The sequence below is a fragment of the Cnephaeus nilssonii genome (assembly GCF_951640355.1).
Source record: "Cnephaeus nilssonii genome assembly, chromosome: 12".
Lineage (NCBI taxonomy): Eukaryota > Metazoa > Chordata > Mammalia > Chiroptera > Vespertilionidae > Cnephaeus > Cnephaeus nilssonii.
The window spans coordinates 19,113,589-19,132,430 of record NC_137083.1 but is presented as its reverse complement, the minus strand read 5'-3'; the positions used below and the strand labels follow the sequence as shown (position 1 = coordinate 19,132,430).

Below are 18,842 nucleotides of genomic sequence, written 5' to 3'. Positions count from 1 at the left end.
TTCCCAGCCTGGGTTGTGGGCTCCATCCCCAGTAGGGGGCATGCATGAGTCAGCTGATCAATGATCTCTCTTATCATTGATGTTTCTATCTCTCTCCCTCTCTGAAATCAATAAAAACACATTTTAAATAAAATAAAAAGAAAATAATAAAGTGATTAAAGTGACTTTATAATTCCTTTAAATTCTACTTGTATTCTCAATATTTTCACTAGTGTCAAATCTCACTTTTTTCTTTCTAAATCAATGGGCCTCAACTTTCTTTTATTTTATTCAAATAAGTTAGTCTTTCTTTAAATTTTTCAGTGCACAACATTTATGTAGTAAAATTATTCAATAAATTGTGATCCCAACAGTTTTTTCAGACCACTCTCTTTCAAAATGTCACATGATAAATATACTGTCCAAGTGCATGAAAATTATATTAAGCATGTCTTCTGTGATAATAGCTATAAATTTATTCATTGCATTTTTTCTGAACCAAATACTTTAAAATTTTCACAGAATATTTGAAGAAAAATGTTACCGAGCTGTCCAGGAAGCCATTCCCGTCCGTGTCATAGAGGCGGAACATAACTAGAAATAAAAGAGATGTAAAAAAATAAGATTATAGGTAAGTAAGATCAATGTTATTATAAGGCATATTCTTCAAAACATTATTTTCTGTTGAAAACGAATACTAAATCCCTCCCTTATTCAAAGCAATTAGTCAGTGAGATCATTTCTCAACTGAAATTGAAAATGAATTAGTTAATTAAAAATACTGTCTATCAGATATAAATTCTATCAATGTTATATATTTAGACAATACCATTGTTCGTTCAAATTCTTTATTACAAGATCATTAAATGGAAACTCAAAAATAAGAGAAGGAATTTAGACATTCAGAGTCTGGATATTAAGATATAACTGACTCAGAGGACTGGAAATCAATTATAATTTGGGATCTACCATCCACTATTATGTGAACTTATATGGGCTTCTCAAACCCTGTTTTCCTCTCTGCAAAAAAGAATCCTCACCCTGTCATAAGACAAACATGTGCTGGGAAATGATGCACCCAAATCCTATCAAAACCCAGAGGTCACTACACAAATATAAGCCATTATTTTGATTGATCCCCAAGCAATATGGGAAAGGAAGGAATGTTGCAAAATCAGAAAATTTTTCTGATGGAGGATGACAAGAGATAAAATACATTATTATCATGGCTATAATGTTGTGTTTAAATGTGAGATATAGTTTTGTAGAGTAGCAACTCTTTGAACTGGTCAAGTAAAGAGATGGTGTGTTGGCTACGAGGTAGTGAACTCAGGAAAGCAGGATGGCAGAGTCCGTGACTGGCCTCAGGATTCCCCTGTATAATTCACACGCCACCAGGAGACCACGGAAGTGACTGCAGGTGCCGTATTGAGATAAACAAAGAAAATGACACAGCTGAAAAAATAGACAAGTGGAAGTGAAGGTTTGTGTTGGGTTTGCATAATTTCCTGTAGAATCTTGATGTCTATAGTATCAAATGAAGACACTGATCACTAGGAAGCATAGTTACACAATGACCTTGATCATATATTTGTAACTAATTTTTATCTTTGTATTTAAAAATCATTATTATGTCTTACAAATTCTAAGATATGAGTATTTATCAGATGCAAACTCGTCTGCAGATCACTAAAAGGAAAAAAAATGCTGCCAATCAATCATATTCTATTTATGGTCAAATGCAAACAGTCTGTAAAGATGTTAAAATGCAAGAGAAACGTGTACCTATTGAATTATTGAAAATAGTAAGCTGGCTAAGAGACGTAAATGTCTTTTAGCCATTTGTGCAAACCATGATGATTGTTCTCTCTCATATACTCAATAAGTGAGAATAAAATTCAGGGGGAAAAATACCTATCACCACAAGGCTACTAAGCATTTCAAGATTTTCTAGTACAGCACAAATTGGTAAAAATATCTTTGTTAATGGCAAGATTTCACACACCACTCAGAGACTGGGTTAATTACCAGGAACAAGTCCTGGACTTAGAAAAGCCTAACTATATTTTATAAGTGAAAGACACTTGTAACTCTGCTAAACTATTGGCAAATGACTGCTAAACTAGTTCATACAGTTCAGATATATGGAAACCCTATGCCTGTTGGTAAACCTTGTTGGAAACATGAGCTCAAAGACATACACACAAATGGGATAAATGTGTTGGTAACCATCATTCATTTCTAGCAGCATCTGAAACTTCTTGCTATGTTCTGAAAGCCACATTTTACAAAGCACCATCACAGCTGAAATGCCAGACACCTTTTCTTCGCCAGCTTGATTTGAAGGTAGACTTTACACATGACCTAAGCTCTACCAATCAGAAGCACAAGCCAAAATGATCAATTAGATGCTAGTAACCCAAGAAAAATGAGCTGCTCAAAATCTATTCTGGTGATGGCGGTCAGCAGCAACAATAGCAGAGACTGAGGAGAGAGCATCAGGGAGGGTCCTGGATGGGTCAGAGCTGCTGGCATTGAAATGTGCACTGCCTGAGCTCAAAGAGGCAGCAATGGATTTTCCCCCAGTCCAGTTTCTACTTCATATGGTCATTGTTCCTAAAGAAGTAGCATCCAAATCTAGTTTCCTGCCTCTCCTAATGATACAGTGTGTTCCTCAGTATCATTTAAAAAACGGTAACTTGCTTTATTAAACACTAGAGGCCCGATGCACAAAGATTTGTGCAAAAATAGGCCTTCCTTCCCCTGGCTGCCGGCACCACTTTTGCTGGGCCGGAGCCGCCTTTCAGCCTTTGCTCCGGCCTGGAGCCACCTTCCGCCCCACGCCTTGTCATGTCAATTTGCATATTCCCTCATTATTGGCTGTGGACACCTCCATCTTTGTCATGGAGTTACGGTTATTTGCATATTCCACCTTTATTAGATAGGATAAACTTAATTAAAAACTAATCTGTTTCTCTGGCTCCCTCTGTGATACTATGACTTAAAAATTGGTTTTAAAAATAAACACATTACTATTGCCCAGCTGCTGTGGCTCATTGTTTGACTGCTGGCCCATGAACCAGGAGGTCAAGGTTCAATTTCTGGTCAGGGCACATTCTGGGGTTGGGGGCTAAATCCCCAGAAGGGAGCATGCAAGAAGCAGCCAATCAATGAGTCTCTCATTGATGTTTCTATCTCTCTATCCTTTCCCCTTCTTCTCTATAAAATCAATAAAAATATATTTTAAAAATAGACACATTATTGAAGTATTATGCTTATAGATAAATATAACATTTAATAAATTATCTAAGTGAATACACCAATGTAACTAATTATTCAAGTCAAGGAATAGAATTATTATTAACACAGCAGAAATCCTCTCATGCTCCCTCATCTTTATTTCTCCTCCCCTTTACAAAGTTAACCGCTATCTTGGACTTTTATTTGCATTTTTTGATTTCAGCATCACTCACTGAATATAATGCTACTGATGTTTATCTGCATTGCTGTGTATACCATTAACTCCGTCATTTTATTTTCTACCTGTTTATCCAAAGTATAAAAGCATCACAGTTTTTTCATTCTAAACTTAACCCTTTGCACTCACTTGCTTTTTTCTCGATTCCTTTATTCTAATGCTAACCGTGTCGAGTCACACTCGACATCCGAGTGCAAAAGGTTAAGAGATATTTAGGTTGTCCCAGTTTGCTATTTCTAGTAAGGCTAGTGCTATTTCAAAAAAATTCTGCTAGAAATTTTTTTTTAAATGGTGCTTGTGCTTAGATGAACATTTTCCAGTTGGTTACAAACCAGTAAAAGATTTGCCTGGGTCTTAGGATTTGCAAATATTTACTTTTAGTAATATTGCCAAACATTTCAAAAGTGATTTGACCAAACTAGATTCTAAACAGCAGTCAATAAGGGTTTGGGTAGCTCCATATCCTCACAGCACCGGGTGTTGCCACTCTAACCTAAGCCATTGTGATGAAGGTATAGTGCGTGGTATACCACTGAGGTTTCAATTTCCATTTCCCTGATTACTAGCGATATTGAGCTAATTTCCATTCATTTCATTTCCAGAAAGGCTGGAATTTTATCAGGATATTCCAGACTCCCATCGTTCCAGTTCTAGCCTGTCTGGTGGCAATTACATGAGAGATTTACAGTCAGAACTGCCCAATTAAGCTTTTTTTCCAGACACAAAAATGAGAGATAATAAACTGAATTCTGTTGTCTTAAACCATTAAACTTTGGTGGTAATATGTTGCAGTAGAAAAAGGAAGAGTATGGAAATTCAATTATGCAAGTACTCTTACTGGAAATCTAATCTTTACTTGCTCTGCAGTGCCAACATTGTCATAATCAATGTATCCCTGTATGTTTGGATCAATTTCCAGATTCCCTATTTTGTTCCATTGACTTGTCTATCATTGCATCAATATCGCACTGTCTTAGTTACTGAAGATTTTTAAAAATGCCTTGATGTGCAAACAAACATCCTCTAACTTTGTTCAACTTCAACTTTGTTTCCGGAATTCACATGCTGATTTTAAACTTTATATCAACTAAAAAAGACTAAGAACGCCTAAAACAACCTTAAAAAGGGAAAATGAATTTGGAAGACTTACATTACCTGACTTAAGAGTTGCTAAAAACCAAGGATAATCAAGAGAGTGAAGTCTAGCTAAAGGAGAGACAAATAAAATAATGGGAGAGTCAGTGGAAGAGGGTATAGTGGGGATAAATGGTGATGAAAAAAAATTAAATAATGGAAGAAAATAGAGTCCAGATATAGAGCCACACACATATGGTGAACAAAATATCAAAACAGTTCAATGAGATTTAAAAAAAAGGTGTGTTTTTTTCTTGTTAAAAAAAATGACAATGGAACAACTAGACAGATATCTGTATATTTACAAAAGAACCTTAAACTTTAAAAACAATGAACTCTAATTTTAACATTAAAGCTAAATATAAAGCTTCTAGAAAATACCTTCACAACCTTAATCATCCATCATGAATCATCAATGACAAATGAAAATAATAGGTAAATTAAACTTTATGAAAATTAGAACTCTGTTCATCAAAAAATAAAAATAAAAATGAGAAAATAAGCCAGCCACCGACTTGAAAAGTTTTCAGGGCACATATACTGACAAAGAACTTGTTTCCAGAATATATGAACAAATCCTAAAGCTGAGTAATAAAATGACCTACAACCTCATTGAGAAAGAGGCAAAAAATTGAGCAGATATTTCAAAAAGGAAGATGTATGAATGGCCAATCATAACACACTGCTCAATATCATCAATCATAAAGAAAATGAAATGTTAAGCCACAATTAGAAACCACCATATACCTGATAAAAAGAATCTGGAATTCAAGTTTTTCCCCCAAGTCCAGACTACCAAAAATACTCAGCCCCTTAGCCTCTCAGTTGTCATTGTAAAAATTTATAATTTAAAAACAGTGGCAAAAACCAGTCTCCCCTCTCCCAGAAATTTGACCCACAAACACAACTTGTCTTGATAATTCCCTGAAAGTTTCAGATCAAACATAAATAAATAAAAAGTTGTCTCCAAATTTTCTAGTTGTTTCCAACAGGAAACTTAGTCTGAAAACACTTAGTTCACTATTGTCTGAAGGAGAAGCCCTAATATGTTTTACATAATTAATTTCTAAACACATTAATAGGAGTTAATGCAGTCTAGGAATTCTAATTCATGAAGGAAGTTGGAGAACTTTGGTTTTAGTTAATAATAATAGCAATAATGAAAATAGCATACATATATTGAGCACCAGGTATCATATACTCTAAAGCTCACCAGGTCAAAATCAAGGATAAACGTTTTCTTTGCTTCTGGATAAGAAAGAAAAATTTTAGGATTTTAATTCTCAGAAATAAGTCTTCTTTATTGTAGTGGAGTCATGCAAAATATGAAGTATTGAACACACAGGTTAAACTTGGCTTTCTGTGCCACTATAGTTAGGGATTAACGAGGCATAAATCTACAAGCGCACACAAAAAATGCGAGAAGAGAAAAGAACCACCAAATTGTAGATGCTGTGAAATACATGGAAAGTGCCTTAGAAATCATTAAGCTGGTAATGCAGAAGAGGTAAAGACTTGCACAGAGAGGGTAATGAGTTGGACAGGTAATTGATAATCTTCATGAAAAGAAGTTAGACTCTCAAATACTAACCCCTACACCTTGTATCTGAGGGTGTGACAGCTCTGTCCCAGCAGAAGACTGGATCTTTGAGCTCCAAAGCAATCCAACCACAGGAATGCTGAGTACTTAGGAATTCTAATGTTCGGGGTACTATTCCAAAGGCAGGGAAATTATGTGACAGTCTATATATTGGATTAGAGAGCATAAGTCCTTGTCCTCATCTCCAATGAGTCAGACTCAAACCTCAACCACCCATCTACCTACCCACCACCACCAGGGAGCCCTTTCAAAACAAAATAATTTGCAAAAAAAAACATATAAAAAAGAGAAAAGTTTTAATACACAGAATAAGAATAGGAGCACATAAGAATTATGCTGAGAACAAAATTGATTCTCTGTGAAGTTAAAAGTATATTAGAAAAAATGGGGGGAAGAGTCATCATAGCTGGAGATGTCCGAGATGTTGAAGGAAAGACATGAGAAAAGAAGTTGGAAAATAGGGAAATACAGAAAAAATAATAATTCAAAGTTCTGTCATGGAGTTTAAACATCCAAAAACAGTGGTTCCAAAGGACTGAATAAGTAAAATAAAGCAGGCGGTAACTAGCAATGAAAAGATTAAAGAACAGATGAACAACTTCCAAAACAAAAATTTATGGTGAAGGACTGGGGAATCAATTAGCTATACAGAAATAGAGAAACTTATTAGATAAGGGAAAAGTCAATTATTAAAACTATGGAAAATAAAAATTGGTTTGATAATCATATAGAACCTTTACCTTTTAAAATAATATTGATAAATTTAATACCTACCACCAAATAGTATAAGATTATTCCTTTGTAATATTTGAAAGTAAATTTAGGCCCAGACTCAAGTGAATCATTGAAAAAATATATCTTATTTTTAAAACTAACATAATAAGGATATAGGTTTTTAGGTGCAAAAATGTTTAAGCCCAATATTAAAATTATTCTGTCAATGTGATAGCTTCCAAAGGTGGGCACCTGTTACAAAATTACAAGTTACTTTTTAACCCACTTTTTTCTATTTTTATGCTCATGTAATTGTACTTAATATAGAAACAATTATGTGCTCACATATGAATTTGGTTTAAAGATCAGAGCAAAGACATATTATGCCATATAAGGGCAATTCTTCAGCTCTAGATTTCTCCTTCTTCCAGGAAAGAAAGCAGGTTTTAACCTAGTTTTTCCTTGAATATCATTTCAATATACTCTGCTTTTTGTACTTTACATTGTTATTGATATGAAAATACAAACATGGAATTTGTTATTAAATATTAGAAAGCATGTATTTTTTAAAGGATTTAAACTTAAATTTCTTTAATTCACTTACTTTTTTTTTTTTTTTTTTTTACCATTTTATATATTTCAAGATCTGCTTTCTAAACCTTAAGGGAAGAGGTGAAAAAAATTAGCTGCTTGGAGTATCTGAAGTAATGGAGTAATCACAAGAGAAACAATAATAAAAACAATGAAACAAATCTTTCCAGAATAAAAAGAGCACTTACATCTAGGTTAGAAATCATGAGTTTTAGTTAAACTAGATAAACTGTTGGTATAATTAATGCCCAGTCTCTCTGGGCTTTTTTCATTGACACTATCGAAAAGTTGGCTACAAGATCGTAACAGTCTCCTCAATGTTAAATGTCAGTGATTCTGAGATTAATATACACATAGTACATACTAACATGCAAGTTAGTCTTCATCATCTGCATATCACTTATCGAATTTCTGGTATTTTTTCTATTAGTTTCTCTTTAGTGACATCTTTTCAGTAAATGTAAGCTAACTTACATTCTAGTTAACTAATTTATATTTAAATTTGAGTTAAAATTTAAATATAAATTAGTCTCCCAAGGGGACACTTTGCATATTAGCCATATATGCAAAGGGGACACTTTGCATATATGGCTAATATGCAAAGTGTCCCCTTGGGAGTTCGATCGCTTGCTGTGACATGCACTGACCACCAGGAGGTGATGCAGAAGGAAGGAAGGCCCCAGCCTCAGCCGGTAGTCGGGGAAGGGAAGACCCCGGCCAGCAGCTGGAAGGCCCCAATCGATTCTGATCACCAGCCAGGTCTAGGGACCTTACTCATGCACAAATTCTGTGCACTGGGCCTCTAGTAATGTATAAACACTAACCAAAAAATGAATACCATGTATTCAAAAGTTACAGTACAAATGAATTTAGTATTATTTCATGCCTTAAATATTTACATTACTTTTCTCAAGCACCCATTAACTTAGATACAATTCCATTAAACTATATTTTCTGAGCATCTATCTGTTGAAACACATGCACACACATGCAAACACACACATGCAAGTGGTAGGTACTAAGGTGGGAAGTCCCACAAAATTCAAGGGCACAAACAAAGAGCACAATAAATCCAATTAGAAAATAGAAAGAGGACTCATTATATGAGCAAGGCCTAGATCTGATATACATTGGGAATGAATGAACACTCCAACAAATGCACATTAAAAGGTGGAAAAGTTCAGCGTTTGTCTGATGACTGAAAAGTAAGTCCATGTGACTGGGATATCATTTGTGTATGTGTGAGCAAGTCAAAGCCAAATGCAAGACTGGCAAGGTAGGTTGGGGTCAAATTGTGCAGCCCAATCCGTTTATGGATGCCAAGTTAAGGTTTAGGTTTGTGCGTTGTTCAGCAGGGAGCTATAAAAGGACATTTATAAATCCCAAGTCAGAACAGAAAGAGGATGACAGATTTCAGGTAACACGAGAGGAAGTTATAAGAATTTAAACCTTTTATGTGGGAAGATGATTAAATAGGCGGGTAGTTGAAAAAACAAAGCCCCCAGAGTAACCTTTAACTAAAAAAAAAAATTGATGAACAGAGGAACACTGGAGACCAGTTGAGGTGAATCCAATTGAATCATATTTAGATAATGTGATAACTCTGCCACCCCAACATGTGAGCAAATATAATGGGTGCCAGAAATTAAGTATGAAAGAATGATTGACATCATGGATTATGAGGTCAGTCTATATGGGATGGGAGGCCAAAAATCCACAGGTAAATTCGGGGGAAAGTGAAATAGTTTAGGGAAAAAAAAAATTGTGAACTTACTTTTATTTCACTTCACAAAAAATTATGTAAACTAAAAAATGTGAAGGAATTTATGTGAGCAATTTTCATTTAAAGATGATTTTTATTATTGATTTTTTTAGAAAGAAGGAGAGAGAAACATCAATGTGAGAGTGAAACATCCATAGACTGCCCCCTGCACACACACTCTACAAGGAACTGAGCTGGAAACATAGGCATGAGCCTTAACTGGGAACGGAACTGGCAACCTTTTGGTGCTAGAGACGATGCCCAACCAACTAAACCACACTGGCTAGGGCGATATTAGTTCATGTAATCCTTATAGCAAACACGAGAGACATTATTATGATCCAAATTCTACAGTTTGCAAAAAGGAGGCATAAAGAGGTTTTTTAAAATGTGTCCAGGTCACAGACAGTAAGTATCAAGTGCGTTTGGATTAGGAAAATCAAAATCCAAATTTGAGCATTCAGCTGCAAAAGTTAATTACTTTAGGTGCTTCATCATATCTATTTATGTGTCAATATTAAGTATTTGTTTTCTTTTCTTTGCTCTACCTTACATTGTGTTTAATAAGTCATCACTATTTGGGGAATAAGTATCTATTAAATTAATAACCATTGCATTTCTCTAAAGTCTTCCTGAAATTTTTTCTCCAAAATTCTCTAACTATAAAAGAATACGTGATTATTAGAAAATTATAAATTTGAATTCTAGAAGGTTAAAAATGTATGGTACTACACATTGCTAAGACAGTGGGTGAGAAGAATGAGTTCCGACTTAATTGATGTAGGAAAGGGCCAAGCATTGGTCTTTAAACACAAATGCAGGCTCCAGGTGATTAAGGACCAGGTTAAGGTCTTCCAAATTAGAGGGAAGCAGAGAGGAGATCTAGCGCATGGGTGTACCTTAATGTGCTTCTGAGGTTGCAATTCTTTAGCTTTGAAGATTCTGGCGAAAATCACAATAATAGTGCCAGGCCATACCAACTCTGCCTATGAGTCTGAAAAAATGTTTAAGAAAAATAGCCAACACAACTAAATCTGGCGTAAGCTTTAAAGGGGGCTGGAAAATACAAACAAAGAACAGAGAGAAGGAGGTTGATAACACTGAAGAGAGGTAAGTGGAAGGTCAGGTTTGACGTGATTCGTCAAGTGTTTTTGAATGATTTGTGGGTCAACTTCTGTCTGTAATTGTGGACAAAGACTGTTGACTCATGGACTCAAATTGAGAACTTAAAAGCATGCTCAGAGGAATTCTACCTTGGTCTTTTTTTACGAAGACTTCCAGTTGACCTAAAAATAATTAAACTGCAACACAAAGACCATATTGGGGAGGCATGATGGTGCCTTTATTCAGTCTCGAAAGTGGGGGGAAATGGCTTTGTATTTTTAAAATTATCACTAACATGGTCCTGATAACACCTGAGCAAACTTTTTCTCTGGCTGTAACTTCAATAGAAATCCACTGAACATTAATATTTATTTTGGAAGAAGAGAGGTTTCTGTAAGTTCTTAAGAATACAAATAAATCTTGAAATGCAAATGTTAAACATTTAGGAATAATAAACATTTATTTAAAGAATAATGGCAATATAGCTTATTCATAAGCAGATGTGACTCAAATAATCATATTATAGTAAATTAAATATTAGTAAGAGAAATAACATCAATAACTTACTATTAAATTTGATTACATATACTGTGCTTCTTAATCATAATTCTGAGACATCACAATGTTCTATATTGCATTGGCTTTGGAAATGTCAAAATTAGGATTCATTATCTTCACTCCCATTTTAGTAGCAAAAGTGTTTAATTCCTTTGAATAATATCCAATATAATCAAGAGAATTAGATTACTGAACAAACCACCAGCTCTATATTTAGCAAGGGCTTTGGGGACATAATAGATTCCTAAATAAATGATCGCCTAGGCCTAGAGTTAATGTTTAAAAAATGTTTTCTTGCATTGCAATGAGTAGAATTTGCCACCAGAGAGAGCTCAAACACTATATTTTATTAGAGAGCAATTATTTCCTTTCAATTAGAGAGAAATTCTCTATCTGAATTACCTGCTACTTTGTAGAAGAAATAAACAGTAGCTATTGTTTAATTGTCAATAATATACAGAGTCAGCTTCCATGAATGAAGCTCTCCTGTTTGGCATTTGAGAAATCATTCGTTCCTAGCAAAGAAAGTGTTAGGGCTAAAGCTTTTCAGAAAGATCTCTAAGGGAGAAAGCTCTAGCTGCCTGTCTGCTGTGAATGACCCCTCATACTGCCTAACAGGAAGAACTCTTCATATACTAGAAATAAATGTGTTCTTTTCTTTTTCAAAACAACCGCAGTAGACACTTTCCAGTATCATCTTGTTACCAAAATGAGCAACATTAATAATAAAAAAGTCATTTGATAGACAAACAAGATCAAGAAAAACTCGGCAATAAATGAAACTTGATAAATAACCTGAAATTGATCAATTATCAATATACTTTGATTTTCAATTAAAGGGACTTTTATTATTCATCAACATCACTGTATTTAACAAAAATTTATATAAGCACCATCTCTGCAATTTGTAGTTAATCCATATTCAGCCCCTTTCCCTACCCCAACTGTGACAAGTAAACTGATGGAGAAACACATACACTCGAGTTTATCCTCAGGTCTTCCTCTTTCCAGGAGAGACAGGTAACAGACAATGTCCTTCAGATGGATTACTTCTGGGGAACACGTGTTTGCAGGCGAAGCGCGAGGAGGGGTGATGGCACCTTTATTCATTCTCAGGCCTGAAAAAAAAATATTTGTCTTTATATCCTTAAAAATATTCACAGTGCTCTGAAACAAAAAAAAAGCAACCAGGAAAATATGGAGTTAGAGCATAGAGCATGTAGAGAGCTATACATTTCCACGCATAAGATGTCCATTCTCTCTGGAACTCCAGACATATTCTGTGACTGCTGTAAACAATGGAGTTTCTTGGAATTTGGGGAGATAGGGACCATACTAGGTGCCTAATGGAGGGTTTTAAAGACAGGACCCTATTTTCTAGGGTGAGATTTGAAAGTACCAGGAAAAACTTCCTATTCCAGATCTCTGCTTTAGACAGTGACAGCTATAAATCAGCTGGGAAGATACATAAAATTGGGTGTTTGCTTAAAAAAAAAACTGAAGGAAAAAAATGTCGTTCTATCACAATATGATTTATTATAATCAGGAATCATTCATTCATAGAAGTGTTTATGGCAAATATTTGGCAGCACTATGAAGAAGGCATCCTTTTTGCCATTGAGGAATCTGCCCATAAGAGAGAAAAGGAACATAAAAATTTGGATAAACATGACAAATAGTCCATTAGAGAGGCAATAACATGACTGCCGTTTGATTTTTAAAGGCCCATACTTAATTTCTGGAACCCATCCACCATGCCTATTCCAAGACCACGGTGGAGAACTATAATGCCTGTTCACAATAGATGATGATTGCAGATCACCTGGTTGGTGATCATCAAACTGAAACTCCTTCCCCATAAATGGTTAGTTCCATCCTGCACAGAAGCCGCTGACACCAGATCACATGTATGGGAGGAAACCTAAAGGTAAACCCCAATTATCCTTTGAGGTACATTTGGCAACATAATAGGTGTTTGGGTGAGATGACTAATGGGCTAAAGAGCTACTGTGTTCCTAGTCAACCAGGAGTTATTGGAATAGAAGGAATAATCCCCACCAAAGATAGTTCTACAAGCCAGCCTCCCTTAGTGCAGGTCCAACTAATCACATCTCTCTCTGTTCTATTTCCTTTGATGTGTGACTTTGACTCAATATCTAGCATCTACTCCAGCCATCTCAAGATAACCAGCATATAATTTAACGCATTATTAAAATGTACAAATTACTTTTATCATCTACAATGCTATTACTAATAAAAGGTGTCATTGATTGGGTGATTAATATATGGCAGGAACCATGCTGAGGGCTTTACCATGTGTCATCTCACTTAATTATCACATTAACCATGTGAGGTTGATTGTATAACTCCCATTTTACAGATTAGAAACAAGCTTACAGTAACTATTTTCCCAGAGTTGCATAGGTAGCAAATCCATCCTCCTTTTCTACATGAATGGTTTACAGACTATTGTTGGTTCAATACCAATAGTAAGAAGAAAATAATTACATATTAATCCAGGATGATCCTTTTATACACACACACACACTTCATTAATTAGTAGGTTTCACAACTAGCCTAATATTTTCCTTTCTGTATTATCCTATTCTCTTTTCTCGTATTCCATTTCATACTTAAAATTTTATCCAAAGACCCTCTAAATTGAATTCATTATCCACTAATGTGCCCCCTACCCACAGTTTGAAAAACATTGCTTTATCTTTCCTTCATTTTCTTTACCAAAGCCTTACTTATTTCAGAAACATATCTATGCTCCACGTTAATTCTACTTCTTTATAGTTACTGAAATATATATGTACACTTAGTAAATTGATTTTACTCCCTAACAGAAGTATCATTGTATACCTAATGCAAACAAGCACAGATATTTTATAAGCCAAAAAAGGCAAATAATTGAAGACAATATTAAGTTTTTAAAATATTACCTTACTTACTATGTCTAATTGATTAACTAAAACTTCTCCAGCTGCAGGAATAAGCAATTTCAACCTAGTATAAGAGACATTTTGGCACTGACAGTTGACATAACCATAACTTCCAGCCTCGGAGAACGGAGTCCTTGAATTATGGTCAGCTAAGTCATGACCTAACTCATCCTGCCTGATGAGCTAATCCTCCCTTCTTAGCTTCCCCTTATGGTACTGAAATGATTTAATCAGCTTGATCTAAACCTTTTATACAAAAACTCAGAACAAAACAAGAAAGCATAAAAAGAACATGTGACATTCATTTGAAAGAATGCCAAACTTATTATACATTTCACTTATTGAGAACACCTTATGATCATTTGTTTATACTTAAAAAATGAAGGTACATGGCATTCCATTATCAGCTTTCATAATACTGAATATAAACAATTAGAGAATGTGAAACATTCAGAAAGAATAATAGAAGCAACCTGAATAATCCAGTCCAATATATTCAAAACAACTTAATAACTAAAGGGGAAATTATGGGGCAACTTTTCCTTTACTGACAGCAATTTTATCATAAATGGGTACTTGAAGTTGTGGGGTTTTTCTCTGGTTATGTGAAGGGTTTTCAGGGTTTCACAATAGGAGATTTATTGGAGTAAAATAATTTGTGAATAAATACTTTTACTACTAATAATAATTTGGTACTATAGGAGCATAAGAAATGCACTGATCAATATTAATAAATGCTAATTAGCTAATATAAATTCTTTTCTATTTCTACAGCATTTTTATGTAGGTATGTAAGCTATACAGACTATATAGAATCATTATTATCAACAGTAAAAGTACATCAACATTAATAAATGTATAAATACATTTTAAGTGCCAGCTTTGTGCCAAGAATCTCCCTACCTCATAGTCACATAGCCTTGACTCTGTACACTCTGTATTTTTCAGGTCTTTGCCCTTTTTAGCATCATGGAAACTGAAGTAGCTTACTATACACAACAGACCTATAAAGCCACCGATGGTAAAAAAGTACACACAGAAATACATACACAATTTTTAATATCCTCAAGACAGTCCTGATAAGACTAATAGTTTCTTCTCAGCACAATTAATGAAGTGTGTCTTTTGGCAAGAACATTCACTAAAGTCATTTAGCAAAAGAATTTTCCCCAAGGTTCAAGTACCTCATTTTCTTTGGGCAATTTTCTGTTCTTAATTTGATTAACTTTCTTATGGACAAAAAGAAATTGTTTCTACTTTTCTACGTAAAAGAAGTACTTGGTGTTGTGATACTCTGGTTTTATGGCTAAACTCCACTATTGATATTGTAGCTCAACAGCACAAATCAAGTATCCTTTGCCACCTGGAATGGACAATGAGAGGGGACCAAAGAAAAAAGTACCTTTACTTTTTATTATTAGTACTAGAGGCCCGATGCAAGAAGATTCATGAAAGAATGGGCCTTCTTTCCCCTGGCTGCTGGCACCGCCTTCGCTCAGGCCTAGAGTCACCTTTCTGCCTTCCCATGCTGCCCAGAGGTCCGGAGCGGCTGAGGCGGTAGAGAACGCCTACATTCCGCCCTGCCCCAGGCCGCTCCATGCCTGTGTATGCAAATTAACCCGCCATCTTTGTTGGGTTAATTTGCATACTCACTCCTGATTGGCTGGTGGGCATTGCGAAGGTACGGCCAATTTACATTTTACTCTTTTATTAATGTAGATTATTCTCAACCCTAAATATCTTCTGGATATAGTATAGTTCTGGGTTGAGTAGAGAATAATTGAGCCTTTTTTTTTTGTATGACATAAAAAAAATGTCATCTGTTGAGAATGAGGGGAAATATTTGAGTAAAATTAAAAAGCTTAGAAAACTTTAACCTAATTGATCTAGCAAAAAATATCATGAATAAATCCATTTTACAACTGATGTTTTTAAAAACTAAACAGATGTTAAGGCCATGTTAATACAGGAGGGTAAGAATCTGTAGTGGCAACAATCAGAAAATTTATGAGATTTCTCTCTGGTGATTGTCAGGGTTCAAGTTGTAGGAACTGAAATATGAGATCATCATACTGATTCCTATTTAAGGGTTTAGAAGCCACTTTCAGAAAAACAAAGTGTCCAAATGCTTGAACAATTCCATAAAGAGAATAGTTCAAGTGATAGATTTTAGGGATGACATGAAGATCTGAAGCTGGTCATTGGACTAATCAACAGGTGAGGGATGAGAGACCTGGCATTTACAATGAAGCAGAAGAGACTATGACAAAGTTGGAAAGTGAGTGCACCAAGAACGCCTTCAAAAATGAAAAGTCCAACATGGGGACAGTAGAAATAATCATCTTATATTTAAATAGGTGATTAAAAGCAGTCACATTGCAACAAGATGTTCCCCAAGAAAATAAATCACTCACTACACAAAATGCCAGATGAATCATTAGGTGTTAAAAGTTCAATAAAACACAACTGCACACACAACCTTTATACCCATTCGCAATTAAGTTAAAGATATGTCATTCTATAATAACTATTTTTTTTATTTTTACCCTATCTTCTATACTTGATTATTGTTCATTAATAAGAACAACATTGTTTTCCTTTTTCAATTTTTCTTTTCATTGAAAAGTCCTTATTGTTCAGTTGATATATAGTCAGCAATAGCTATCATATTCCTGATGGTATCCTCTCTAATAAAAGAGTAATATACAAATTAACCATCACTCCACTACACAAGCCACGCCACCAGCCACGCCCACCAGCCACGCCCACCAGCCAATCAGGGCAAGTATGCAAATTAACCCCAGCCAAGATGGCTACCAGAAGAGAGGCTTGGGTTTCTCCGGCAACAGAAGAAGCCAAGCTTTCCACACATTCTGGCAGGCCCAGGCCTCCACTTAAGGATACAAAGTTTTAATTATAGAAGGTAAACAAATCCAAATGGCAGCCACGGATCGAGCAGGAGGCTTGGCTCCGCTCCAGGCTACAAAGTTTCAATTGTAGAAGGTAAATAAATTCCAGATACCAGGGCCTCTGCTTGGGTCACCAGGGGCGTGGCTGGCCTGCAAACCACCACAGGCCCCTCACCCAGGCCGCTCCATGCCCCAAGGGAACCTCACCCTGATCCAGGACACCCTTCAGGGCAAATCAGCTGGCCCCCACCTGTGCACTAGGCCTCTATCCTTCTATCTAATAAAAGAGTAATATGCAGATTGACCATCAATCCAACACACAATATGGCTGCCCCCATGTAGTCAAAGATCCTGCCCCCATGTGGACACAAGATGGCCACCACAAGATGGCCAGCAGGAGAGGGCAGTTGGGAGGCACCCGGCCTGCAAGGGAGGGCAGTTGGAGGCAATCAACCCTGCAGGGGATGGCAGTTAGGGGTGACCAGGCCGGCAGAGGAGGGAAGTTGGGGGCAAACAGGCTGGCAGGGGAGCAGTTAGACATCAATCAGGCTGGCATGGGAGTGGTTAGGGGGTGATCAGGTTGGCAGGCAGAAGCAATTTAGGGGCAATCAGGAAGGCAGGCAGGCGAGCAGTTTGGAGCCAGCAGTCCTGGATTGTGAGAGAAATCCCAGATTGGAGAGGGTACAGGCTGGGCTGAGGGCGCCCCCCCCCTCCGTGCACGAATTTCTTGCACCGGGCCTCTAGTACTGGTAATAAAATATGGAGAACTCTAAAAGGTCATACACAAAATAGATTACAGCACCTCTCATCTCAAAAATAATTTGTGATGTTTTTAACCACAAATACATATTGGGTAGATAATATATTATTGCAAAACAAAGTCCTAGAAATGAAAATACATTTATTTTTCAGTTTTAGATTCAAGGATAGCCAGGCCTTGAAAATTTTATGGTTATCTGGTATTCTTTACTGCCCAGAAAAAAAATATCAAAGTCCGAAAATTATATAGGGCTTAAAACAATCCCACAAAGAACACTGCACTCTTAGGTTTCAAAAGGGGGAGGCCAAGCTTTGAAAAGGAATCACCGTTTAGTTTATTTTTGCTGCATGAGGGGTACACAGTCTCTCTTGCAATTCCTTTCAAGCAGATCCTTACAGAATATGTGGATGCCCCAAATGAAGTACAAGCTAGTATTCCTTTTTTTTCCATTTTGAGACCTGATTTGATTTCTATTCCTTGTAAATTTGGCATCTTCTATGTAATACTTATTGCGTGATATTTTTATTTAAAAGAGGTTTTGAGATTTGAATTTCTGCAACATGACCTAAGTAATTTATGTCCTCTATCCTGTCTGACAGTTACTCAGACAGAAAACGTTAAACATGTTCCCACTTCTCCTTTCTCAAAACCCAAGGACAGTGTTGCTTCGTACAAATTAAATAAGGAAAACATTATTATTGTATTGTGCCTAAGGTAGGTGAAATCCATATAAAGCATGAAATGGAGAAATTAGAAGTATTAATTTCGAGATCAAAGTAAGCAATTATCCCATATTAAAATGTTCAACCTGGAACACTTGTAAGCTCTGGTCCAATACCTTAAGGACAGACCAAATGAACTGATTCATAGAAAAACAGCATTGTGAGTCCTCTCAACTCGTAATAGGAGGGGAATTATTTTAGGGACTAAAAATATTTGATGGGTAGTTGAAGGTTAGAATAAAGATTAATGTTCATATATTTTAAAGGGATCATAATATATCACATGGAAGGTATAGTATACTTGTTTTTACAGAGCTTGGACCAAAATTGCTCAGGAAAAATATATCACTTCGTTAACAGAAGGGGACCCAGCACAACATAAGGCTTAATAGTGTGGACTCTTTGTCGAGTTGCCCAAGTTTTCTTTATGGCTGAATCACCTATTTCCTAATTAGAGTGTTTTCTTTAATTTTTATTTATCTGAGTGTCAATTATTAAACTTCTCCTCTTTACTCACATGTCCATATGCTACTTTGTGGTGCTTGGGCTGGAACTCTCTGGACCAGTGGCTCCCTTGGGATTCCCT

General features: G+C 35.9%; 1 protein-coding gene across 6 annotated transcripts in view; it reads right to left on the bottom strand.

Moving 5' to 3' along the window:
• The window catches only part of DGKB (diacylglycerol kinase beta), a gene marked incomplete at both ends in the record, with an annotated part of 464,423 nt that overhangs the window by 383,190 nt on the left and 62,391 nt on the right, over positions 1-18,842 (bottom strand). For all 6 annotated transcript variants that reach the window (XM_079785451.1, XM_079785454.1, XM_079785452.1 and 3 more), the window contains 2 exons: positions 524-573; positions 11,898-12,038. In XM_079785451.1, the coding sequence (XP_079641577.1) occupies positions 524-573; positions 11,898-12,038 (191 nt within the window). The remainder of the gene's footprint in view (positions 1-523; positions 574-11,897; positions 12,039-18,842) is intronic.